The 26,580-nt window shown below is 37.8% G+C and overlaps 1 protein-coding gene across 11 annotated transcripts in view; it reads right to left on the bottom strand.

Annotated features, from left to right (window-relative positions):
* ACACA (acetyl-CoA carboxylase alpha) overlaps positions 1–26,580 on the bottom strand; it is a 292,538-nt gene that overhangs the window by 77,754 nt on the left and 188,204 nt on the right. For all 11 annotated transcript variants that reach the window (XM_075994382.1, XM_075994384.1, XM_075994383.1 and 8 more), the window contains 6 exons: positions 23,856–23,897; positions 21,927–22,142; positions 20,995–21,150; positions 17,681–17,884; positions 12,957–13,112; positions 11,081–11,227 (listed from right to left, as the gene is read on the bottom strand). In XM_075994382.1, coding sequence (XP_075850497.1) covers positions 11,081–11,227; positions 12,957–13,112; positions 17,681–17,884; positions 20,995–21,150; positions 21,927–22,142; positions 23,856–23,897 — 921 coding nt within the window. The remainder of the gene's footprint in view (positions 1–11,080; positions 11,228–12,956; positions 13,113–17,680; positions 17,885–20,994; positions 21,151–21,926; positions 22,143–23,855; positions 23,898–26,580) is intronic.

The following is a 26,580-nucleotide window of genomic DNA, read 5'->3' as shown; positions in this document are numbered from 1 at the left end:
CCGGCCCTCCAATAGTTTGAGGGACAGTGAACTGGCACCCTGTTTAAAAAGTTTGAGGACCCCTGTTTTAGGGGAACTGATTCTAGATTTTAGTCATACAACAACAGATCCTATTTACATAAAATTAGAGAGATATAAACATATGAAAATTAAAAACCAAGACTCACCTTAAAGGAAAAAGAGTATCAAGAACTATCTTAGTTTGTTGGGACTATCGTTTCATTTTTTTAAAAAAGTGTTCTGCAATGATGTGGTAGAATGTAAACATATGCATATATAGGTTTATACAATATTAATAGCTCTACCTGAGAAGTAACTGCTTCAGTGTTTTTCTGGTCTGATGGTTAAATACATATTTATACTTTTAAAGTCAATATTTGTACAATAGACAAGAACAGTGCCTATCAGCTAAATACATATTTAGGACTGTACCACATGTATTACAAACATGTACTAAAATCGAAAGCTTATATTTATACAGAGCCTTTCATCTTGAAGGAGACTAAAGAGCTTTACAAACATATGTACATAAAAGGACGTTTACACTGATAGGCAAGGTATCAATTCACTCACTCCCCTATTTCTTCCAGCAGGCCTGGGTAAGAACACCTGGTGTCAACAGATGCAGGTCTGTAACAGCTGCAAAGATATATAACAATAATCCTGTTGTGATGCATGGTCACTAAAAGGAGGCTTGCAACTTGAGAATAGCGACTGCTCTCCTCCTGTGTAGAAGCAACACAGCCGTTTCCAGCCTTGTGTTTTTAAATTATTCTCTTCCAAACTCAACTAATCACTTGACAAAATTGAATTTGATACTGGAAATGGTTTCTGAATGCAAAATACTTTCTGTCTGATGATGAAAACTAGGTTGGAAAACGCTTCCCCCTGCCCTGGTTAGATTTAGAAGAGGAAAAAAAAAGGGTCACAACATTCAGGAGAAATGGTTCAAAATATTCTATCTAATAATAGCTTTGTCTCAGAGGATTAGGTCATTACTTCAGAAGACAGTCATATCCCCCCCCCCCCACTTAATTAGGACACTGTAAGTTTTTCAGTCAAATTACTCTATATAGATGGGGCTATCTATATTATATACACAATGGAGATTTCTTGTTGCAAATTCTGTAGTCACTATAAAGGTATACACAAGTGTGACAATGTGATTAGAAATGTGACATTCATTGATTTTGCCTAATATACAAAGCACCTAAGCCCAAGCTGCCTTGTATATTAACTAAGGAATAATAAGGAAAATTCCATCACTGAATCTTCCTTTTTTGTCTTCTCTTTCCCCCTAACCTTTTTACCCAGGTGAAACCTGGTGAAAATGAGACTCCAGGGCTAAGGGCCGAAGGAAGACTGACGGCTAAGAAAGTAACAAAAGGGCAGCCTGTAGCCTGCCTGTGAGTGGGTGGGTTTATGGTCTATGGGTTTCAGACTCAGACTGGCAGTGCCAGCAGCTTCTTCCTTGACCACTGCCTCTCTCAGGTACTGACTAACCAAATGGTCATGGGTCCTTAGCAAATTATGTTTTCATTAATATAGCCATAAATTAGTTTTAAAATATTTAATTTCTGATTATTTTTCATGACAGAACATTCCAATGAGCAGGTGTTCTTAGGTTGAGGGTTATCAACCTAAGCTAATTATCTTAAAGTGAAAAAGAAAGGATCAAAAGAGCTACAGTGAATGAGCTAAGGATAAGCAGAAATAAATATTTGCTTCCCTTATACAAGTTCTAAGGAAGAAAATATTTCTTTGGCCACATTCTGATGCTGGAATAAACATGCTCAAGTGAGGGAGGAGGGGATGGGGAGGAGAAAGCAAGCAGAAGAGAACAGTCTTATTTAACTGTTTTTATGTGGGTAAAATGATTTGTGCCACAGTATTTCCATAAGAAGTGGGACCATTATTTTCCTGTAGAAACACATTTGGTTTGAAAAGTATCACTGGACAGGACGTGAAAATCAAACCGAATGAATTATTCACAACCTCCGATCAGAGGTGATCATTATTTCTGATGCTCCAAACAGTGATTAGGATTCTGCCCTGAGATGTCATTTTCTCGCTGAGTAACACCAGCGATACAGAAAAGCATTATCTATCTATCCATATATGTATTTTTTCTCCTGGGAGGACCTTGGTTTAATATTACTATAACAGATAGTAAAAACATGATAATATTAACATTTATTCTGATGGTGCCCATAAATGCCATTAGTCTGACACAAAGTGTCAACACTAATCATGACCCAAAATTAACACCAAAATTGACATCAACATTAATTGTACTATCAGTGTGAATAGAATGTGCAAAGCGCACATAGGCATTTTCCAAGGCTGCTGTTGTTACCACAAAATAAAACAACAATATTATGTTCAACAAAGAAATCTGAAGGAAAAGCTAAGGGGCAAAACATGCCAGGATTTTGGTTTTCAAGGGTGTAAGAAGCATCCATCAACTCTAGCTATGCTGTGGGAAACAGAAAGGGAATATTTTTGCCACGGTTACCTTTCTTATCTCTCTCCATTTTTGATTTCAGCTGTAACAATATCTTCCTTTACAGATTAAACAGAGGTTAAACCATGGCTGAGATGTTGAAGCTTTATTTGTTATTTTCCATGCCAAAAGTCTAGAACTTAAGTTTTTTGGCACAGCCTCCAGTAGCTATTGTTCTAATTCTGCTAATGCCAGGAAGATGACCACCCAGTAGCATTATAGGGGATCCTAGAAATGTCATAGCTGAACCAGACCCAGGCATCAGCTACATCATAAAGATGAGAAAACTAAGACCCAGAGAGAAGGAATCTGAACTTGACTTCCTTTTTAGATACATAACAAAATGTTATTTTTTGCCCCCATTTTGTATCTTGCAAAGAATATTAAATCTGTACTTTAATTAGATACTATCAAAAAATAATTATCATTTTAAGGTTAACTCACGTTAGTCTAATAATAAACCATACTTGATGAAATATCAGAAAATACTGTATAGATCTTTAAAGATGTATTTTTAAGCCATAAGACAATGCAATATTTGACTTAATTTGTGCCATTTGGAAAAGCCATGCTGGAAAAAATGTCCATGCCTTTCTATATTGTATTATCTGCCAGATATCACGTTCCATTGTCTAGTGTTGTATGATCACATAAAACAGCTCAAAACAATTTTCTTAACAGCTGAAAAACTTTTTTCATGCTTGGATAATTCAAAAATGTCTGAACGAACTTACCTTAACCCCTCTAAAAAAGCAATAAAAGGGTAAGAAAAATATAACTTTAGAGCAAAAAATTTCATCCCAGAGGTAATTCTTTGAAAATGTTAGAAATAATATTTTAAACAGGAGAATTATTTCTCCCTCTAATATTTATATACACAAAAACCACAGTAATTTTACATATGCACACACTGTAATTCAATAAGCATTCAAATTTTTTTTTAAAACATGCAATGGAGCACATAGCCAGTGGTATTTGAGAAATGGGGCACAGGATTAATTGGTTGATATGGAAATTAAACAAGTTGGCCTACTATAGTTCCAGAAGCCTTGCCCATTAATCATAGGAATGAATGTTGAACTCCGGTGCTCCACGCTACACCTCATCCTCTGGTGTCATCTGTTGCTGTCCTGACGTTCATTATTGCCTCTAGTTGGAGCTGTAAAGTTTCTTGACTTAGGGTATTATGTCACATCTTTTTTCAGTAAAATCTTAAAACTTAAGACATGTACAAAAGTACATTATTTTGTTTAAAAGCTATCTCTAGACTTACTTTTGAAAAGAACTGAGGAGTTCTCCACAACTGAGGAGCCCTCTACAAGTAGGCCAATGGAAGCACTAGGATTTTCAAAGTCAATCAAGCTTTTTTTTTCCCACAGAGTCTCGCTCTGTCACCCAGGCTAGAGTGCAATGGCATCATCATAGCTCACTGCAACCTCAAACACCTGGGCTCAAGCGATCCTCCTGTCTTAGCCTGCTGAGTCGCTGGGACTATAGGCATGTGCCACCACGGCCGGCTAATTTTTTCAATTTTTTGTTTTGGTGGACATGGAGTCTCACTCAGGCTGCTCTTCAACTCCTGGCCTCAAGCAATCCTCCCACCTCGGCCTCCCACAGTGCTAGGATTATAGGAGTGAGACATCGCTCTCAGTCTCAATCAAGTTTATTGACCCTTGGTTTGCTACCAAAGGAATGAGTCAAAACTAATCAACCTGATGAGAAATCTCCAACACCAATAACAGTCATTCAGAAGGAATTTTATATGCATCCCCAAAGAACAGTGTCGGAAATTCATTATCAGTAAATTCATGGTAGGGAGACTTATTTTTCAAAAGTAGCCTCAATATTTTTCTAATGAGGGATCCAACTTTGGTTTGGAAGATCATTTTAGGCAAAGATATGTAGCCGAATATACTCACTTAGAATGGAAATGAAAGAAGAAAAGTATATACTAATTTTTAAAAAAACTATCTTACCACATATTCCATAATATATTATTCTCTATCAGGCCTATCTTGCTGAAAGGATTCAAAATGGGGATTCTTCAAGCCCTTGAAGAAAAATAAGGCAAGCATACATTCTGAATGTTTATATATCATTAGTGTAACGTTACCCTTTTCTACTAAGGATCTCAAAGCACTTACATTCATTTGCCCATCTTCAGGGATAAGATCAATGGCAAAGACCTTCAGTCCCTTTTAATATGTAGAACAATCAGCACATAGACCATGGTCTGTTTTTCAGACCCGCTTTTTTAAGATCTATTTCAGAGCTCACCTTCAGAATACTATAATTCAAATATGTCTCTTTTCTAACACATATTTAAAAGACTAACACTGACTCAATTTCCACATCCACATTAGGTAAACTAATTTCAAAAGAAAGAAACAAATGCACAGTAAAATACATCCAAATTAGCTTCACATTCATGGAGCTGTTTTGAGGTTAAATTGAGCAAAACAATGTACCAAAATCTGATGTTAAACTAGAAAAATATTTGGGTATTGTGTTCATGGGAAATGGTCAACCCTTTCCTTACCACCTGATCCAACAAGCATATACACACTCTCTCCAAGCAGAGTTTTAGAGCATAATGATTTCCACTAGAATTTGAGTCCAGGATAACCCAAGAAATTCCTTTGAGAGAATGGGAAATGTCAACCAAGTGAATTAAGACAGAGAGTTATGGTGGTTTTTCTAAAATAAGAGGTCCTCTGGGTTAAGAGGTCTAGCCTAAGAACTGTCAAAATGTATCTACTAATTAATTTCTTCTAATCTTTTAGGCTTATATTAGCTTACCAACTTCCTATCCCTACCCAACTCCTAAATGTCTTTTTTTAAATACTGAAATTGGAGATTTCAAAGGATTATAGTAACATTTTAGTGAGGTGCATAGTCAAAATGGTAAGATTTGTTTAAGCTGGTCAGTAGATGCAAGGGTATTTGTCAAATCACTCTTCATATTTTTCTGGATATTTAAAATGTTTTATAATAAAAAAAAAACTATAGAGATGCTATGCTTTAGTAGTACTGGATGTCAGCCCATTGCCAACAATTAAACACTAATTAAATATGAGTATTGGAAGGGCTGCGCAGTTCCTACTCCCCACTGAACTCCTAATCCTCTCTGTCCCCCCTATTTCACCCTTGTTAAAACTGAAACCAAAATGCTAGTCATGAGGGCTGCTAGTCTTTAAACTTTAATTTACACTCTTCAATCATCCTCTTCCTAAAAAAAATGTATAGAGCCATGATGTAAGGTTCAACAGATCTCTAACCAAAGAGTTAAAATTGTAATTATATATTGTGGGAACACTAGGTAAAGCCTACCATACCTCCTGATAAAAGGGGAAGGACACTAGTGGACACTTCACTGAACAGGGCAATTTAAGAGGTTTGTTTGAATGCTAAGATTTTGAGAAGGAAAAACCCTGACACCTAGTGCCCATCTGAAAAAATGAAGCCTTGGAGCCACCACAATTTTATGTATGGTAGTGTGTGTGGAGGTGACGATCAAATTGCATTCAATGTGGAATACACTTTTCTCCCAAAAAATTTTTAAGAAAAATTTTATACCATGCAAGAATACCAGTCTTTGATTAGCAATCCTTTCTTGGGAATACATGCTGTACCTAATTATTATAACTGCTTCTAAATACAACATCTTCTTTTCATCTCAGCTTTTCATTATGACAGGACTGATGGGAGAGAATGTTAAAAGACTCATGTTCTAAAATGGTAAGGAATACAGGATCCTAATTTCTGCCAGCACTAAAATTACTATAAAAGTTGTCTATCATATCTTTCATCATTGCCCAATTTAGAGATTCTTGATCTAGTTTGCAGAGCTGATAAAGAAATAAAATAAAATAATGTTTATAACTTATTTCAGAACAAATAAGAACACAGTCTTACCAGGCGTGGTGGCTCACACCTGTAATCCTAGCACTTTGGGAAGCTAAGGCAGGAGGTTCGCTTGAGGCCAGGAGTTTGAGATCAGCCTGGGAAATACAGCAAGACCTTGTCTTTACAAAAATAAAATAAAATAAAATAAATTAGCCAGGCATGGTGGCATGCACCTGTAGTCCCAGCTACTCAGGAGGGTGAGGCAGGAAGATCACTTAAGCCCAGGTATACAAGGTTACAGTGAGCTATGATTGTGCCACTCACTGCACTCCAGCCTGGGCAACAGAGACAGACCCTGTCTCAAAAACGAAACAACAAAACAAAACAAAAAAGAACATAGTCTCAAGAAGGCAAGTGTCTTCTTTGTCCTACCAGGCAAAGTTAAGTTGTTCTCTGTCAAGTCTGTTACAGCCCTTGGCTTGATCTTAGCTTGAGCTTTTTAATAACGGGATTTAGTGCGAAAAGCAGCTGTACTGGATTGAGAACTGTTACTCAAAATGTTCCCACCTGCAATTACAGTGTCCACGAAATGATCAAAACAGGTTAGCAAACTGGCAGGAAAATGAAAACAATTCCTCCAAAATCGAGAAGTGGTAAAGTAGAACTGTTGGAGAGCTGCATTTCTTCCGTATCTGGCTCAACAGCATCATTCATCTAGCTGTGTATTTACATACAGTGCCCATCACTGTAGCTTCACAGCAGCTAGAAATGAAATCAGTTAGGCTATGTTGCAATTACATTTTTCTCAATTTTCATCTTTACTCGAAACTATTAAGAAAAATCCTGGACAACTCATCTTTGCAGCTATTTACAAGTAACACAGTTCACAGATTTGTCCTATATCTTTTTTATTCCTACTCTAAATACATACTAAATGCAATGTCATTCAAATCTGACAATGAGAAAGATGTGTTCTCCTATACATTTCATCATGCATTAGTTGGCATTCCTTTAGTAACATCTTTCTTTACGGGAAAGGGACAACTAGGAAAATAGAAAGGAGAAAGTAGCTAACATTGCATCAGAAAAGCTCTCTGTCTCCTACTTTTAACACAGGCACAAATGTTCAAAATGCAGGTCACATCTCTGCTGAAACAGCCAGTATTCTTCCTGAAATGGCAAACAAGTTACCTAAAACTAAATGGAACTGAATAGGTTCAAGTCCTGGTCCTATCACCATTTTACCTATTTGCTGTCCTGGAAAAAAAATAGAGAAGAAAGACTGGCTACCCATATAGCCAATGGTCTGATAAGTTTAGGTTTTCTGCCTTTGATCAAAGAGAAAAGCATCTCAATTCATGGGAAAACTCTGCAGGAATCTCTTGTTTTACCCTTAATTTCTTTTACCCATGTGCTAAGCTTTCAAACTCAGAAACTCTAATCCTTCATGGTAATGCAATACTACCTACAATGATGACCTGGTACAGCCGTCACTTTTGGAGAACACCACATTATGATGATTTAATGTCTATGTAGCATCAATGCATTTACATTGAGCCTTGGCTCTCAGAACATTAACAGGTCAATTTTTTATTCCTTTTTTAATAAAACTATTTCTCAAGGCTCTGTTCAGATGCCCATTCTCTTTGGGACAGGACAGATTTGCTCTAAATCTCATCAGCATGAACTCTTTTCATTCCCCCCACATCATTCTTGGGGTAATATGTAGAGTGCCAGGATCATGACAAACTTGCTCTTTGGCCAAAGAAAATTGAACTGCAATAGCTGAAAGTCAACTTGCCCTGATAAAACTGGGCTCAGCGTGAGGACATACGTCGTACTGACACCTCGTCATCACTTAGGCACAGCTGTCCCTCAGAGTTCTGACTGCTGAAACTCCAACCTTAGATTGGTCAGTCTTTTAGTGGACATGCTCCATTGTATGTTCAAGCTATTGGTAGCGGAGTTTGATACTAATACTGCAACCTCATTCCTGTCATGCAGTGCCCTATAATCTCGCTAAGGCCACTGACTGACTTTACCAGCCATCCTGGGCATTAGTCACTAACTGCTCACAAAAGAACATCACTCTCGTTCCTCCTGAGCTCAAGGGCTCAGAAATAGCAAGCTAACACTCAGCCTCAATCCTAGTCAATCATTTGAAGAAAAGAAAAAGAGAACAAAGAAAATAGGCTACAAAGGAGGGAAAGGTGTAGAACAAGAACAAAGTGAGAACTAGCAAAAAGTCAAAAATTTTTTTAACAAATACTACTAGCTTTCTGTTTTTAAAACTATTAAAGCACTGGGCAAAGGAAAACATCTGGTCCCTATACTAGATCTACTACTCATAGCTATATATAGTCCTATGTTGCTGCTTAACACATCCCTTTCCACTAAGGTTTGTTAGGTCTTATAAGGGTTAAAAAAAACCTTTAATTTTTTTAAATTCTTGTGTGTATGTGTGTGTGTATGTGTGTGTGTGTGGTCTTTGGGTACAGAGTCCCCTATAATAAGACTATTTGTATTCATACTGGCAGAGTAAACACTACATGTTCATGCCCAGGCAGCTCTGTGCTTGTAATTTCAGCAAGAACAGAGCTCTGTCCCTCTGGGACTTCACTATTCCCCCAGTCTCCATTCGCTCAAACACAGAATGAGAGCAGAAAGAAAGCAGGAGAGAAAGATCATGGCTAGAGGTTTCACACAGCACTGCAGCTAGCTTTCACGTGGTCAAAAATCTCATTTTGTGTTTTAATTACATTAAGTTAAAACCATTTTACTCTCAGCCCCATGTTCACAAGGGTGCCTTCCATTCCTGAAGACTACACTATTCAATGAATCAGAATTTAAGTCTAACACAATGAAGCTTTTCTTTGCTGTTGAGGGGCTCACTAAGCAGATGCTGCACACAGCAGTAAAAACCTCTGCTTCAACTTTGTGTGTTGACAAGTATATATCTACTCTTATCAAAATTCTATACATCCTTCCTTCCCATTCTCTTGCCTTTGATATTTGTTGAGATGCTAGATTAGAACTCCTACAAGTCTGATACTCTCCATCTGGTCCAATGCTTGCATCCATCTTGATAATAAATCATCTACTCTTGGCATCCATTGGTATATTACTGAAATAGCCACACTTACACCTTGTACATATAGTAAAATTTTTTGAAAAAGATATTGAATAAAATGAACTACATATTGTCTCCAAAGGTCTACCTAGCCTGTTTATGGTGAACACCCCAAAGATCACTCCTGGCCGGGCAAGGTGGCTCATGCCTGTAATCCTAGCATTCTGGGTAGCCAAGGCAGGAAGATCACTTGAGGACAGGAGTTTGAAACCACCCTGAGAGACCCCCGTCTCCACAAAAAGTAGAAAATTAGCTGGGCATGGTAGCGCACAGCTATAGTCCCAGCTACTTGGAGGCTGATGCAGGAGAATCACATAAGCCCAGGAGTTTGAGGTTGCAGTGAGCTATGATGATGCCACTGTACTCCAGCTTGGGCTACAGAGTAAGACTCTGTCTCAAATAAAATAAAATACTCTCATTCCTTCTATGGAATGAGATATACCTAGGGATTATATCTAAGGTTGAAATAAAAATATCTCTTTTTAGGTTTGTTACCTTGCGATCACTATTATAACTGTACATTACAAACAGTTAAAATCAGGAAGAATCTCAGTGTACGGTGGAGGGTATAATAAATAGGGCAGAGGCTGGGCTCAGTGGCTGAAGCCTGCAATCCTAGCACTCTGGGAGGCTGATGCAGGAGGATTGCTTGAGCTTAGGAGTTCCAGATCTGAGTTCCAGACCAAGAATGAGACCATCTCTGTTAAAAATAGGAAAATTAGCTGGGCATGGTGGCACATGCCTGCAGTCCCAGCTACTCAGGAGGCTGAGGCAAAAGGATCGCTTGAACCCAGGAGTTTGAGGTTGCAGTGAGCTAAGATGACACCATTGCACTCTAGCCAGTGCGACAGAGTGAGACTGTATCTCAACAACAAAAAAAAGCACAGAGCAGAATATGACTTTATATCATTATTAATAGGTTCCCATGTGAGAGGGGATACTAATTCTAGAAAATGCATTCTTGGATAATTACCAAAAAATAGGTTCTCTGTTACTTTCTTTTATGTTTAAACCCCTGGTTCTGATTGAGCCCCTTTGTGAAAAACACATTTATTATGCTCACAACAGTAGCAGATCAAATGAGCTGAGCGTGGAAAAGATACTTTTAAAAAAACACATATTAGTATGCAAGTAAGTATCTAAATCAGGAAAGATGTTAGGCAAAACAATACTTTAAATGTTTTTATTATGGAAAATCTCAAAATTTCAAACATATACAAAAATAGAGTAATCTATTTTCATGTAGCTATCACCTAGCTTCAATTAGCAACTCATGACCAATCTTGTTTCATCTCTACTCCCACCTTTACCCTTTTATTTTGAAGGAAATCATTGCATCTGTAAATATTTCAGTATGTATGTATAACAGAAAACCTTTTTTAAAAAGCAAAATCATAATACCATTATCACACCTTAAAAACTGACAATAATTCCCTGATAGCCAGTCAATGTTCTCTTTCTAAAGAACTCTAACAATAAGACTAGTATTCTGCCTGTGCCATTTTAATCTTAATCAGTACTTATTTAATGGCCACACCCATAGAACGCTGGTTACTAGTGGGCACAGAAATAAGAAGGTGAGGCGAGTTTTAACTACTTACCTCATTTCCTCCTGGAAGCCTATTCATGTGTACCAGCTGACCTTGATCATCCAATACTAGCTCAGTATATGTCAGTATGTCAGATGGCAGAGGAGGTGATGGAAGGAATGCTTGAGTGGACATAGACTCCCAGAGTTTGATCAGGGACTAGTAGAAGAGAGAAGGTTGATTACTCAGTGACAATTAACATTTCAATACAGACAAAAACAATCATTATGATACAGTCGATCTGATTTTCTTTCTTTTCCAAGTGTTCTGCAGAGAATCTAAGCAGTAGACCAAATTCTCCAGCTCCCCTTCTCAGTTAAATTAATTTGTAATTATTTTTTACATGCCAAAAGTCAGGCACTTTTCCAAAAGAGTTAAACTATTGAGCAACTCCAAATCAGCACTACAGCATTAACACACACAAAAGACCTAACACTATCCCAGGAATATTAAAATTAAAAAACTAAAGTAGCATCAAATCCCTCTTACAAAAAGGAAAACAAATCCTAAACAAATTTGGCAATAGAAGAATATTCAGGAAAGTGGCATAACACTCAGCTAATGAAAAGAAAATCCTGGAAGGTAAGAATAAAGTTTTTTATTCTAGAAGTTCAGGGGAAGAATCTTCTAATATTTTTCATAGCTATAGACCCATACACAGGAATCAGCTAACTAAATGTACATGACTGTTTGTAAATGTGCAAATCAATTCTGCTCAAATTTGAGAAAACAGACAGACACACCTATTCATTATAAAAACATTTCCAACTTACTATAAATAAAACAAATCCTTCATGAAGCAGAAACTAGTTCAGTTCTTTCTTTGCTTGCCTAAAGCAACATTTAAAGCCCAAATGATTCACACATATGTATATATACTAATCACAGTGTCGATGTCTACTACATAAGAAGAATTATTTAGAATGTGATTTCTATTTATAGCACTGGCATTGGGAAACAGAACCCAACTCAGCTTTTAGGCTGACAATGCTATAAAAGGTACATACTAGGTGATGGTAGCTATGTTTCAGGCGACAGAATTTATAAACAAATGGTTACATAAAGGTAATCTCTTATATTTGTGAATAACACAGGAATTACAGACTATTTAACAAAGTCACATATATAACTATTAAAATTCAAATGTGGTAATATTAGTACTATTGAATAGGAGACTTGGAAAATTCTATATTCTTTTGGTACTTTATTCTGTATCAGTTGCATTTTCTGCTGGGGATATACTTTTCTTACTTTCTATTGATAGAAGAAAAATCTGCAGCATAGAGATGATTCACCGTACAGATCAAAGGAATTTATTTTCATATAGAGGATAAGATTCATAATGTCATATTTTCTCACACTAGTTTTTATTCAGCTATAATTAATCTCACACAAAAGAACATATACCTTAAACTGTGTGCCATGAACTCTAGATCCATTTGTCTATGCTATCTATATTGATTTTCATCATATTCACCTAGGCTATCAACGAGGAACCTGGGTTATCCTGGAAAGTAGGAAAATGAGAACTAGTTTCATACTTCTTTTTTAATATCCACAACTTGACTACAGACTTAGAAATATATACATAATTCCTCACACAGGCCATTGTAAACTATTAATACCATCATAGGTGCATGGTCTTAGTTTTACTCTCTTCTACTCAATAGAGACTTCTATTCTCACCATTCTTCCCGTTAATTCATAAAGAACCATACCATCTGACTTGACAGTCAAAAATCCTCAAAAGAAATAGAAATGAATATATTATCAAGATATTTCCTGCCCTCTGGGAGTGCCCCCTTCCAGTCAATTCTTCCTCTGATGGAAGTTCAGGAAAACTTTGCCTCCTTGGAACATGTGAGAGCCCCCTGGTTAGCCACTTTACCTGCCGAAACATCTCTGGGATATCATATATGTATGTTGTCCCTAAGGACTGTGCTTGGAACCTCTTTGATTGAAGCAGGTCTTTGGTCACATATGGAGTATTGATTAACATTCCATGCAGTGGTCCCTGTTTGTCTCCATATGCCTGAAACATGATCTACAAAAAGAAAAGGAAAAAGAAAAAAAAGAATGGCATAAAGAGTCAAGAGACAGAGAAAAAAATCAGGCAGCTGCCTAGGGAGGCCTTTTTTTAAAAAAAATAAATGTTATCTCTTGAAAAACATTTTTGGTGGGTTGAGTAGCTAGCTTAGACATAGCTCCTAACATTGCGTACTTTGTGCTCTTACCTCTTTACAGATTAACCCCCCAAAATGGTATGTAACCAGCTATATACCATAAGCTGCTCTCACTTTTGAATTAGCTAAATTCAATAAGAAAACACAGTATAAATTTCACATCTCAGAAATAGTCTGACAACGCTTACCTTCTAAAGTGACTTGAATCCCATATACTCAAAAATGAAGTGTATTAACTAACCAGCCTGGAGCAGTCCTAGTATTTAAGTTGAGGAACACCTATGCACCAAAGATATATTCTCAGCCAGGCATGGGGCCTGCACATGTAGTTCCAGCTCCTAGAAGACTGAGGTGGAAGGACTGCTTGAGCCCAGGAGTCTGACGTTGCAGGGAGCTATAAAGATGCAACTGCACTCTAGCCCAGGCAACAGAGCGAGACCTTGTCTCAAAATAATAAATAAATAAAATGTAAAAACATAATTCTCTTCTTTCCCCAATGGTAGAAGACACATCAAGGCTCTAACTGTATTATCTGTGCTTTAGTCCACTTGATTAGAAGGTGCTTCATAAATACTATTAGCCACATAAGGGCTTCAAAGATTTCTGCCAGAAGTGGATTTCATCCATCCATCTAGATATTTAATTCTTGTTAGCTTGTAAGACACATAGTAAAATAACTACATTAAATTATATATATTAAAAATATATACATATATATATTTATTTTCCCCCAGGATACTGTCTACAACTAGTGAATAGCTCCTGCAATATCTATAATGTCACATAATGAAATCACTACACCGGTTTTTAATCATTTTAACTCAAATAATTCTAGAAGAGTACTTCATACTCCATATATTTAGATAGTTTTATTTGCTTATGAATATTTATAAGGGATGCCATTATTTCAATTCAATTAATATTTATTGAGTGCCCAGAGGTTGTATAACACTAAACTAGGCACTTTATGCATGAATACATAAAATATAAATTCCCAACACAGTGAATACAAATGGAGATTAGGATGTAAGGGGATGTGTATACCCAAATGTGTATTGAGACCTAAAAAATAAGCACAAGTTTACCATTCATGAATAGATGTGTGGATTTGAAATATAGGCATAGGAATAGAATTAAGCACTTTCCTAAACCCTGGGTACTGTCGGCTAAGTGAATCCTTAGCCCTTTAGCTCAGAGGAACAAGAATGTTCTCCTGATTTGTCAATCAGATCCTGTTCATGGCAAAATTTGTCTCAGGCTGCTTAAAGGCCCACAGACTAGAGATCCCAGTCCTCTTCCTCAAGGCCAATGGGAAAAGTCACCACATGGGAGGTAGAATTAGTAATATCTGAAGAATGTGAGAATGGAAACACAAATGTTTTAAGAGATTCAAAGTGTTAAGTAAGGCAAGGGTACAGTGTGAAAAAAACTGAACTCAGAGAGGTAAGCCAGATCAAAATAAGAAAAATGGGTAAAAACAGTAAGTTCTTAGAACTACATTTGTTGCCTATTACCCAAGATAAGGCCTGTGGGTACAGTGTGTGAGACTCAGTTTTGCCAACCTCTAGGATGAAGATAGGCTAGTCATAGTTGAGTAACTAACTGTGCACTGAGGAAGGGGTCGGAGAAAGCCACCTAGGTTACATATACTGCTGGTGGAAGTTTAAAACGGTACAACCACTTTGGCAAACAGTTTGTCCGTTTCTTATAAAGTTATATATTCATGCACTATAACCCAGCAATTATACTCTTAGCATCTACACAAGAGTAATGAAAACATCTCTACACAAAGATCTATCAATGAATGTTCATAGTACAAACTGGAAATAAAAAGCAAATGTCCATCAACAGATGAATAAATATAAAAATGTCAGTAAATCCATAAAATGGAATACTACTCAGCAATGAAAAGGTACATATGCATAATCTATGCAATACAGATGAACCTCAAAAGCATTATGCTGAGCAAAAAAGCCAGACATAAAATAGTATCCATTGTCTGTTTCACTCAGATGAAATCTGTTGATCTTTGTATCCATAGTATCTGACACACGGTAAATAGTCAATAAATACTGAATTAAAGGAAAAATGAATGAATGATAGACATGGTTTTGTATTATCTTAAAATCATTCCTTCCATTAGCTCCCACACCTCCTGCCACGCTCACGAGTTATTTCCCATGTGGCACTGGCTCTTGAACTCTCTCAGCGAGGAACCTAAGGAAGACTTCTTCCTTCAGAGTTCCTTAACAAGGCAGGAGCCTTTGTAAAAGGGGCTCCCCCCTCAGGCTGAAGGTGGCTCATTCATTCTTTCAGATACTTATCAAGTGCCTATCCTGTACCAAGCATGGTAGCACAAAACTCTGACTGAAGGCATCTGCACCCTTCATACTCCTGTGTCACCACTAGCCAGCATGAGGGAAATTGCAGAGCTTTCTAATAAAAGAAAGGAAAAGAAGGAAAGTAGTTATGAAGAACAAACATATTAATCAAAAATATTAAAATCTCAAGTGGCCATCTTATTTTTCACAAGAATAGACCTGTCTTGAAGCCATTGTAGAAGTTAATTAAAAACATCCTTACTCATAGAAAGCTTTGACTGAAAATGTTTTTAAGGTTGTCCTGAGAAACATCAAATGCGCAAAAATTATCGGATATGCTTTCTCTTGCTCACCACTCCTCCTACTCTCTGTTTTACTGCTCAGTTCTCACAGAATAGATTTCTCTAGCCATTTAACTGGGAATCAAAACACAAAATGAAAGGTCACTCTGACAACTGTCCAAATGGAGATTCTTTTTTTTTTTTTGAGACAGTCTCGCTCTGTCACCCTGGGGAGAGTGCAGTGGCGTCATCATAACTTACTGCAACCTCAAAATCCTAGGCTAAAGTAATTCTCCTGCCTCAGTCTCCTGAGTAGCTGGAACTACAGATGCATACCACTACACCAGGCTAATTTTTTCTGTTTTTGGTAGAGATGGGGTCTTGCTCTTGCTCAGGCTGGTCTCAAACTCCTGAGCTCAAGCGATCTTCCTGCCTCGGTCTCCCAGAGTGCTAGGATTACAGGTGTGAGCTACTGCACCTGGCCCAAACTGACATTTTTAAAATTCATCTTCAAAAGACAGCAAAAAAATGTCTTTTCCTACCTCTTTTCCTGGGTTTAAAAGGACAGAGATTAAAAAAAAGAGAGAGAGACATAATCTCTTCCTGGCACCCTATGTACAGAATAGACCGAAATCCTTGTTTACATATACTGGAGCATGTTCATCCTTTAATCAGAAGGAATGCACTTCTGAAGTCCAGGCCAAAGCCCTAAAATAATACCCTAGTTCTTTTTTTTTTTTTGAGACAGAGTCTCACTTTTTTGCCCAGGCTAGAGTGAGTGCCATGGCATCAGCCTAGCTCACAGCAACCTCAAACTCCTGGGCTCAAGCGATCCTCCTGTCTCAGCCTCCCGAGTAGCTGGGACTACAAGCATGTGCCACCATGCCCGGCTAATTTTTTTTGTATATATATTTTTAGTTGGCCAATTAATTTCTTTCTATTTTTTTTTTAGAGTAGAGATGGGGTCTTGCTCAGGCTGGTTTTGAACTCCTGACCTTGAGCAATCCACCCGCCTTGGCCTCCCAGAGTGCTAGGATTACAGGCGTGAGCCACCGTGCCTGGCCAATACCCTAGTTCTTAAAAGATGTGAGCAACAGTGAACCAACCCAAACCCAGTATTATAGCAAATGACCCAAATATTTGGAAACTAAGGTGATAAAACAGATTAAAAGGGAATTCTCTGTTATCACAGAAACAGTCTACTGAGTCACTTTCTATTTTCACATTCTCAATTTTTCTACATGAAAATGGGTTAAAGTTTGCTCTTAAATATATGACACCCTGAACTCTTTGAAGGAAAGAGAATGTGTATAAACAGAATAACATAATAGATAAATATGATAAAGTCACTGCTTGATAGTGCTCATGTTACTACACTATGTTGAAATTTTCCTTCTTTAAGACAGAAATTGGTGACACATTCCAACAGTTCTCCTTTCTTCACTTGCCAATAAGGGATTTAACTATGCTAAAAACAAGAAGGACAAATCAGACCAGAGACTCGATTGCTGAAGTAGTCCAATAGTCCTCTAATAAAAGAGCACTAAACTGCAAAATTAGCTCTGGAATCAAGTTCACTTGGCATCTGTTAGTGCTCACCAATATGGGACAACACGTTGAATGTTTTATGACATCCGTGACTGAGAAAACAGATACATCATAAAAGGCAAATGAAGTTTTTCAAATTCACATAACCACTCAAGCTCATAGAGGATAATCATGGGGTGAACCAATGAGATTTGTGAGTTTGGGTCTTCCATAACAAGGACAAGTGGCTTATCTGTAGGACCAAATCAAAACTCTGAGGAGCCTGCTTGACTACTGTACCTGTGCTGTCCTGGAGTCAGTCACTTCCTTGTATAGGCTGATGTCCAAGTAATAGCCAGACTCGTTTGTCAGGAAGAGGCGGATAGGAATTGCTTTTCCAGTTGGTGTCAGGCGAATGTTGATTTTCAGTTCTGCCTGGAGGACGCGTAATTTCCACAGCCGACTTCCATAGCGCATTACCATGCTCCGCACAGATTCCTCAATCTGACACAGACATATCACCAAGCATAAAACTTAAATACCTTGTAACTACAACCTGTTCAGGTCTGCCCATCTTTGAGAAAGAAGGATTGAAAAAAAGATGCTGGTTTGTGAAGATATAAACTATATTCCTTACAAAAAGTGGTCCCATAGTTTCTTCCCAAACATATTCTTCCTTGGAACAAGTCAGGGGCAATTTCATGTTGGCCTGGCATTTTTGAGTAGTTTTCTCTGGCTCACAACATCCAAATCTATGAAACTCTTTCCCAATTATATTCATACTCTATATCAAAGATCTGCAACATCTAAAATTACAAGCCATGGGATTTAAGAGAAAGCCCCAATAAGAATAAAATCTCTAGTTAAATAGCTATTAAGTAGCATTTATATTCATGGTAACTATGTTTCATTGCACTTACAGGACCTTAAATCAAAATAGCAATTACCACCATGAGTTTTTTCCATACAATTGTATTAAACTTTATAATATATGTCTCTTGGTAAATTGCACAAATTAAAGAAAGGCAATTTGTAGGTGGTGCTAGAATGTTCTTTCTAAACAGAACCCTGAAGCGTGGTCACTGCTAAGTCCACCTGCAATTTAAAGAGATGGGACAGATATTCCCTGGTTTCTCTAAGCTTTATACCAAGTCAGCTTAATGCTCTTAGTTTTCAGGGTTACTAGAGTTATTTTAACTAAATGGCCTTAGACATGATTTCTTATTATCGACATGCTAATGCAAAACTTTTATGGCTACAGGCAATTAGAACATACTATTAGAAATTACCACATTCTTAAATGAAGTGTCTTTCTAAAATGCTTTCTCAACTTAGAAAATCTCAAAAATATCTCATATCACCCCTCTCTTTTGATTCTTCAGTAGTATGTGCCACCCCTGCAGTTTGTTTCTGCACCACATTATTTTAAGATAGAATGGGTTTCAAGGAGTTAACTCCTCTATTCTCACACTTGCTTGTTAACCAAGAGATATTTATCCATTCTTTTCTTGAGGGAACAAAAGCAACAATCTCTGTACAGAAAATTGGTAGCCATCAACAACTAGAAAAGCCGAGTCAAGGCATATAGGTGTTTAGAGTGGAAGCTGAGAGACCAATCTCAAAAAATCATTGAAAAAATGTAAGCCAAGGCCGGGCGTGGTGGCTCACGCCTGTAATTCCTAGCACTCTGGGAGGCCAAGGCAGGCGAATTGCTCAAGGTCGGGAGTTCAAAACCAGCCTGAGCAAAACCCCATGTCTACTAAAAATAGAAAGAAATTAATTGACCAACTAAAAATATATATATGCAAAAATTAGCTGGGCATGGTGGCACATGCCTGTAGTCCCAGCTACTCGAGAGGCTGAGGCAGGAGGATCGCTTGAGGCCAGGAGATTGAGGTTGCTGTGAGCTAGGCTGATGCCATGGCACTCACTCTAGCATGGGCAACAAACTGAGATTCTGTCTCAAAAAAAAAAAAAAAAAAAGACAAGCCAAATCTAAATAAATATACAGTTTTAGTGTCCAGGCCATGTTTTAAATTTCTCGGCTTCATTAGTCCCAGAATGCTTAGATGTTTAGGGTAAATAATATTATTATTTGAGACCAGGTCTCATTCTGTCACCCTGGCTAGAGCGCAGTAGCATAATCATAGCTCACTGCAACCTCAAACTCCCGGGCTCAAGCGATCCTTCAGCCTCAGCATCCCAAGTAACTGGGACTACAGGTAAGCAAAGCACCAACATGCCCCGCTAATTTTTCTATTTTTAGTAGAGACGGGGTCTCACTGTTCCTCAGGCTGGTCTTGAACTCCTAACCTCAAGAGATCCTCCCGTCTTGGTCTCCCAAAGTGCTGGGATTACAGGCGTGAGCCACCACACCTGGCCTCTAGAAATTTTGCTTAAATTAGATGACAAGATTCAAGACTTAATGAGTAGTACTGTACTTGGCTTTCCTGAGAGACAAAAGCAACCCATTATTAACTTGGAATTTCTTTTTTCTTTTTCTTTTTTAGACAGAGTCTTACTCTGTTGCCCTGGCTAGAGTGCTGTGGCATCAGCCTAGCTCATAGCAACCTCAAACTCCTGGGCTCAAGCAATCCTCCTGCCTTAGCCTCCTGAGTAGCTGGGACTACAGGCATGTGCCACCATGCCCAGCTAATTTTTTCTATATATTTTTAGTTGGCCAATTACTTTCTTTCTATTTTTAGTAGAGACAGGGTCTCACTCTTGCTCAGGCTGGTTTCGAACTCCTGATCTTGAGCGATCCTCCCGCCTCAGCCTCCCAGAGACCTAGGATTACAGGCGTGAGCCACCACGCCCCGCCTTAACTTGGAATCTTAAAGAAAAAAATAAAATGCTATTTCCCAGCTTAGATACTCAGTTGAAAAAGCAAAAGTCCATGGCTATGACTGATCTTGAGAAAGAAATACTGGTTCTCCTACCCAAATTCCATAATATGATAGAAAGAATTGGCAGGAACACAAACAGAGAGCAGCCTGTCTTTATTACACCTGGGATAAAAGGTCAAGTACAAAATCACCTTGTTTTCCTTCTTTAAATTATATGGAATGTATTAGAATAGAACCTCAGGGAAGAAAATATACATAATACATGTGAAATTCCTTATTAGCCAAATTCTCTCCCTGTGGAAAAATACTAAAGAAAAATATGTTAGATACTTTGAGAAGGTACATTATCTCTCTAAGGCCACCAGGTAAATAACATTTAAAACAGTAATATAGCCAAAATGCTCAATAACAGCAAAATTAATTATTTGAAATGAGAAATCTTAGGGAATAAAACAGGATCGTTATCATAGCAAATATCATAAAATAGGTACTAATAAAGCAAAAGGGTTTTGTTTTTGTACTGCTTGTAAATGACCAGCAAGCTAACATCATACTGCCACCTTCAGTCTTGAGGTCTGTTTTTAATGGCTTATCAAATTTTTGACATCATCCCAGAAACTCAGTCTTACAAGATTCTATAAACTTTACTGATTAAGGATCAACCGATTGGAAGTGAGTACCTGTTTCTAAGTCCAAGTGAGGTAAGTATGAATGAACCCCTTTGTTTGTGTTTACTCGTACTGGGAGAGAAGCTAGGAAGAAATGTACCTTTGATGGGTCCATGATGACTGTGGGCACAAAGTTGAGGAAGATGTGGTTACAGTCAGTGCGGACATTTGTATTGTTAAAAGCAACTTCTAACTCATCCATGGCTTCCAGAAGGAGTCGCTCCCCTTCATTTTGTAGATATTCAAAAGAAGCTTCCTATGTAGGAAGAAAATCAACAATGTTAGTGGTTTATAAAAGAGGCAATAAAGAAATGGCTACTATAATTACTTAAGCAGCAGTATGTCATGAATCATAAGGCACCTGGTAAAGAAACTGTTTGCCCTTCTCCCTGGAGTCAGTCCAGCGACTACAGGCAGCAGGGGCAGGCAAGGGTCAGATAAAGAGCCCCCACCAGCCCCTTTTCCTGCCTCTTAGTATATCATTCCCTCCCAAGAGGTAGAAATGCTGGGCATCCCTAGAGCTATAACTCCAACAGGATTATATTTCACATATGCCAAACAGAGCTATTTAGAAAGGAAATCTGTTTAGAAAGGAAAAGCTGAAGAAAGGTTATAGCTGTGGGATGCAATAGTAACCAACACACACGAGGAAGTGCCTTGCTATATACAGATATTTACCTATACCTCGAGACAGTTTTACCATGGCATCACCTCTTTCCTAACTTTTCTCCTTAACTTCTGCCATCACCCGACTCTCCCTATGATTTTTCTGTTAGTATGCTTTTCCTTTTCTCAGGTAAGTGCTATCATGCTTCCATAACCAAGGACAACCAAAAGGGGGAAAAAACCTGTATTATATGAAATATTTACTTTTGTGAGAGAAATGACTCTCAGACATCTGCCGGTTATTGGAGAGTAAGATGAAAGAGAACAAGAAGCCTTGATTCAAAAAATGAAAACCTGATTTTGAACCATGCCTACTTCTCTGTCCCTTCCATCAGAGATAACTTCCCATTAAAGTACAGCACCCACCTTCGTGACCAGATCAGAATGTCTGATGATTGCACGAACAAAGAACCTGTAGTCTGTCACTTCTGTGCCCACTTCCACTTTGGCTGCCCCGAGATACAGGTGCATCTTGTGATTAGCACACGGAATGGCAGTGAGGTCAAAATTTCTCATCCGGTTCAGCTCTAACTGGAAAGCCAGAGCAGGCTCCAGGTGACGATAGATACGATCTTCCTCAAACTGAGCATAAGAATTAGAGAAAAAACAGCTCACAAGAGGCAGTTACAAAACTGTATTATGAATGTGTAGATAAAAGAGATAATGTGTAGATAAAAGAAAACAGAAACGTAACATATGATGCGCTAATGAACAACAAAAATGAGCTACATACAAGGATAATGCTATAGCTTACATAATAAGATTAGGCACTCAAGTACCTATTTACTTCCCAAACTTTCATCATTTATATGTTTACAAGTAGTGATGATCTATATTAAAAACAAAGAAGCAAGCAAGCAAAAAACCTAAATTCCCTTAGAACTCCTATGGCATTTAATGTCTATATAATTCATTTTTACACAGACTGCTTCATGTTGACATCTACCTCACATGCCAGTGTTTTGAGTTTACCCAACTAATCTAAAATGTTTAAGGACAGGACCCATGTCTTATCACTTATGACACAGTACAAGGACAAAATAAATACTTAACAAATAAACATCATATAATTTTTTAGAAGATATTTGGCTTTGGAACATACTATATTCATAGATAGTAGTACATTTACTAAATGTTTTGCCAAAACTAAATTGTTTTTCCAGAGCACATGTCAATTTAGTGAATGGAGAGAGACTGCCAAAAATATAAGCTGGTAACAGGAGAAACCAACATGGTCTGAAATTTTTTAAAATTGAAAAACAAATGTACATAAACAAAAGTAAAGTATAAATGAACTGTGTGCAGAGACAAGAATAATCCTACTTAGTCGTCTTTTAATATCATCACATCATTAGGATCATTCTAAAAAGGATAGGGATGATTTTGAAAGTTATTGCCTTCTTTGGGTAGCTCAGTACATTTGACTGTTCCCTAAACCAAAGTCTTTCAGAAGGGTGTCTGCTTTAGTATTATTATTATTTTGAGACAGAGTCTCTCTCTGTTTCCTGGGCTAGAGTGCCATGGCATCAGCCTAGCTCACAGCAACCTCAAACTCCTGGGCTCAAGCAATCCTTCTGCCTCAGCCTCCTGAATAGCTGGGACTACAGGCATGCACCACCATGCCCGGCTAATTTTTCTATATATTTTTACTTGGTCAATTAATTTCTTTCTATTTTTAGTAGAGATGGGGTCTCCTTGTTGCTCAGGTTGGTTTTGAACTCCTGACCTTGAGTGATCTTCCCGCCTTGGCCTCCCAGAGTGCTAGGATTACAGGTGTGAGCCACTGCACTGGCCCTCTTGGGCTTTTAAGAAATAGAAATTACATAAATGGAGGGGAGGAGAGGAGAGGGGAGGGGAGGGGAGGGGAGGGGAGGGGAGGAAAAGGAAAGAAAGAAAGAAAGGAAAGGAAGAAAGATTGATTTTAAAAAATAGGGAGAGCCGGACGCGGTGGCGCGCGCCTGTAGTCCCAGCTACCCGGGAGGCTGAGGCAGGAGGATCGCTTGAGTCCAGGAGTTCTGGGCTGTAGTGCGCTATGCCGATCGGGTGTCCGCACTAAGTTCGGCATCAATATGGTGACCTCCCGGGAGCAGGGGACCACCAGGTTGCCTAAGGAGGGGTGAACCGGCCCAGGTCGGAAACGGAGCAGGTCAAAACTCCCGTGCTGATCAGTAGTGGGATCGCGCCTGTGAATAGCCACTGCACTCCAGCCTGGGCAACATAGCGAGACCCCGTCTCTTTAAAAAAATAAATAAATAAAAAAAGAAAATAAAAAATAGGGAGGAAATCAGTCCTTACCTTATCTCTTGCTCGGAATGTGAAAAATTTAGGGAATTCTCTCTGTATTAAAGGAGGGGAAAATATGTCAGTGCTTCATAGATATAGCTCTGTGCAGACAAGCATAAGTATAGAAGCAGTCAAGCATCTAGAATACAGTTTTCTAGAAAACATGCTCCTTACCTAAGCTTATTCTGAGAAATATGAATAATCCTCTGAATAACCATCACGTTGACCCCATTTACAACTTTGAGAATCACCACATTATTAACTTAACTTTAATATCTACCCGCTCCCTGAAAAAAAAATTGTATTTTTTTTTTTATTTCCCAACTGAAAAAAAAATCTTCCTGGGTGTTGCTCTTGGTACAACTTGGCAAATAAAACCAATATACCCTTATGCTACAGCCATTGCAATAGTAGTTACGGGAATGATTTCCCAAGTTTCTCCTTAAGAAACTCTTAAAATGTAAACTAGACAGATAGCATAGAATCCTCAGTCCATGATTTTTTTTACATGCATTCTCTAATCAATAATTTCAAGGGTTTAAATAACATTTCAAGACAAAGAAAAGTACAAGACGCTACTTTGGTCACTACCACTAAATGTCTAGGAAAGAATGGGGTGGAACTAGTGAACTTGTAATCATTAGGTCTTACTGCTTTTTTTGTAGGGCATTATACAAGAAAGCAACCAATTTACTAGAATCTTATTAATTAACAAAGATGAATTCAATTAGCAGAGTTCATTAGTTTCTGAAATCTAACTTATTAACACCAAATACCCCTGTTTCTCGGATGGGAAGCTCTACTGGCAGTGTTGGAATCAAGTCATTACTATTTGCCTCTATAGGAGGTTTCATTAGGCATCTTCTCCATTAAGAGTGCAATATAATCAAACACATGTACAAGGCAGAGACCAGGACTAGCTACCTACATATCCTCAATGAGCTCTGGGAACCATGAAAGAAACATGGACTGAAAATCTAGGTGGCAGGCATTCTCCTGTGTTGTCCCACCCAATGCTCTCAACAACTTCTAGAGGTAGGCATTATAACCTTCACTTTTCAGATGAGGAAACCTTGGCTCTTGTGGTATGGTATGCCCGGGGATCACAGAGCCAGAAAATAAGCTTGAGTCTCTCTAACTCCAGAGCCCACGCCCTTTCACCTTTCAAGGGCTTTCTATTCTTGTTACAATCCAAATTCCTTATTTAGAGGATTTCTCTTTCATAAGACAAAAAACAGAAATTAAGACTTTAAAGAAAAAAAACCAGAAAACAAATAAAGGAAGCACAACTCATGCTGAAACTTGCGGCTCTTGAATTTACTGAAATCTTCTTGAATACTTTCCACAGGTATTCCACATCACCTTCACCTTAACTAAAGCTTGCACAGTTAATAAACCTTTCTATATCTTCATTGGTATTTTAACTGTAAAACTACATTTAACAGGCTTCTAGGAGATCATTTACCAGGCCTAGAGAAATCCCATGGCCAGGCTTGGGTCTTTAAAAGCACTTAAAAGTGGATTTTAAACAGGACTGATCTTTTACTAATGAAGTTTTGTTCTAAATAATCCTCTTCTTTCACCCCCCACTCCCACCCAATGACAGGGAAGCACATGGGAATGGCTTCAAGGTTAAGTAGAAAAAAATTCAGCCGAGTTGTCAGATTTCACACTCGTGGCTTTGTAGAGTCTAGTTTTGTTTTTATTCTAAAGAGGTATAGCTTTCAAAGCATTAGCTAAAAAGTAACGCATGTCATAAAAGGAAAGATATCAAAATCTTTCCATGGAACTCTCTGAAAGAAAAGTCGAAGAACATGATAATACAATCATTTAAGCCCACAATTTTCTATTCTGCCTGAACTATTATTAGTTAATTAAAATATTTATTAAGTTATATCATTTATTCAATTATGTACATTTGTAGGATCAAAAGCATTTCCCTTCAAAAATAAAATAGTAATAAAAAATGCTTTCTTTTCCATTAAGAAAATTTGTAGTAACTAAAAGGTATTTTAGTTTGAATAGAAATACCTTAAGTACAAATAATGAAGAAACTGACTAATTCCTGGCAGAGCTGGGCAACAACTACCAATTAGAAAAACCAATTTCATTAAGGTTAGCCAAGGAAAGGTATCATGAGATAATATAATCAAACTTTTTTTCAGCTGCACTTGTGAAGATCAGCAAACTTTTTTAAACTTCTATGTAAATTTTTAGTTCCACAGTAAAATCCTCAGTTTAAGTATTAAATATCCAGAATAGGAGATGGCAAGACCTTCGGTTCAACAAGAAAACAAGACTATCAAGCAATTCTTTGGGAGACTTGGAAGTCTGGAGACTTTTATAGAAAGGCATCTCTTTTGGCACTCAAAAACCACAGAATCACAGATAATATAGAAAAGAAAAAAATCTCAAAGTCTGATCCTACCGTTTAGTAAATTCCTTCATCCCAACATATCCTCATACTGCCAATTTTTCCACTAACAGTATTCATGCTTATTCCATCACTAATGTAATAGCTTTCCAGGCATTCTACTAGTGTGATGGGCAAATATCATAATTGAATATACACAAAGAAAAACCCTCTTAGTGTTCTGGTACCAAAAAACAAAAGAATGCAGCATTTCTCCAGAAGAAATTATACCCCTGCTGTGTTCTAATCAGCCAACCATCATCAAGACAATCAAAATAATTTGCCGAAATTAGCCAATCAAGACACCCTGCAAATCAGAGAATG

Source organism: Microcebus murinus, chromosome 18 (assembly GCF_040939455.1).
Source record: "Microcebus murinus isolate Inina chromosome 18, M.murinus_Inina_mat1.0, whole genome shotgun sequence".
Classification (NCBI taxonomy): Eukaryota; Metazoa; Chordata; class Mammalia; order Primates; family Cheirogaleidae; genus Microcebus; species Microcebus murinus.
Note: the sequence above shows the minus strand (reverse complement) of the source record. Positions and strands in the feature narration are given on the sequence as shown.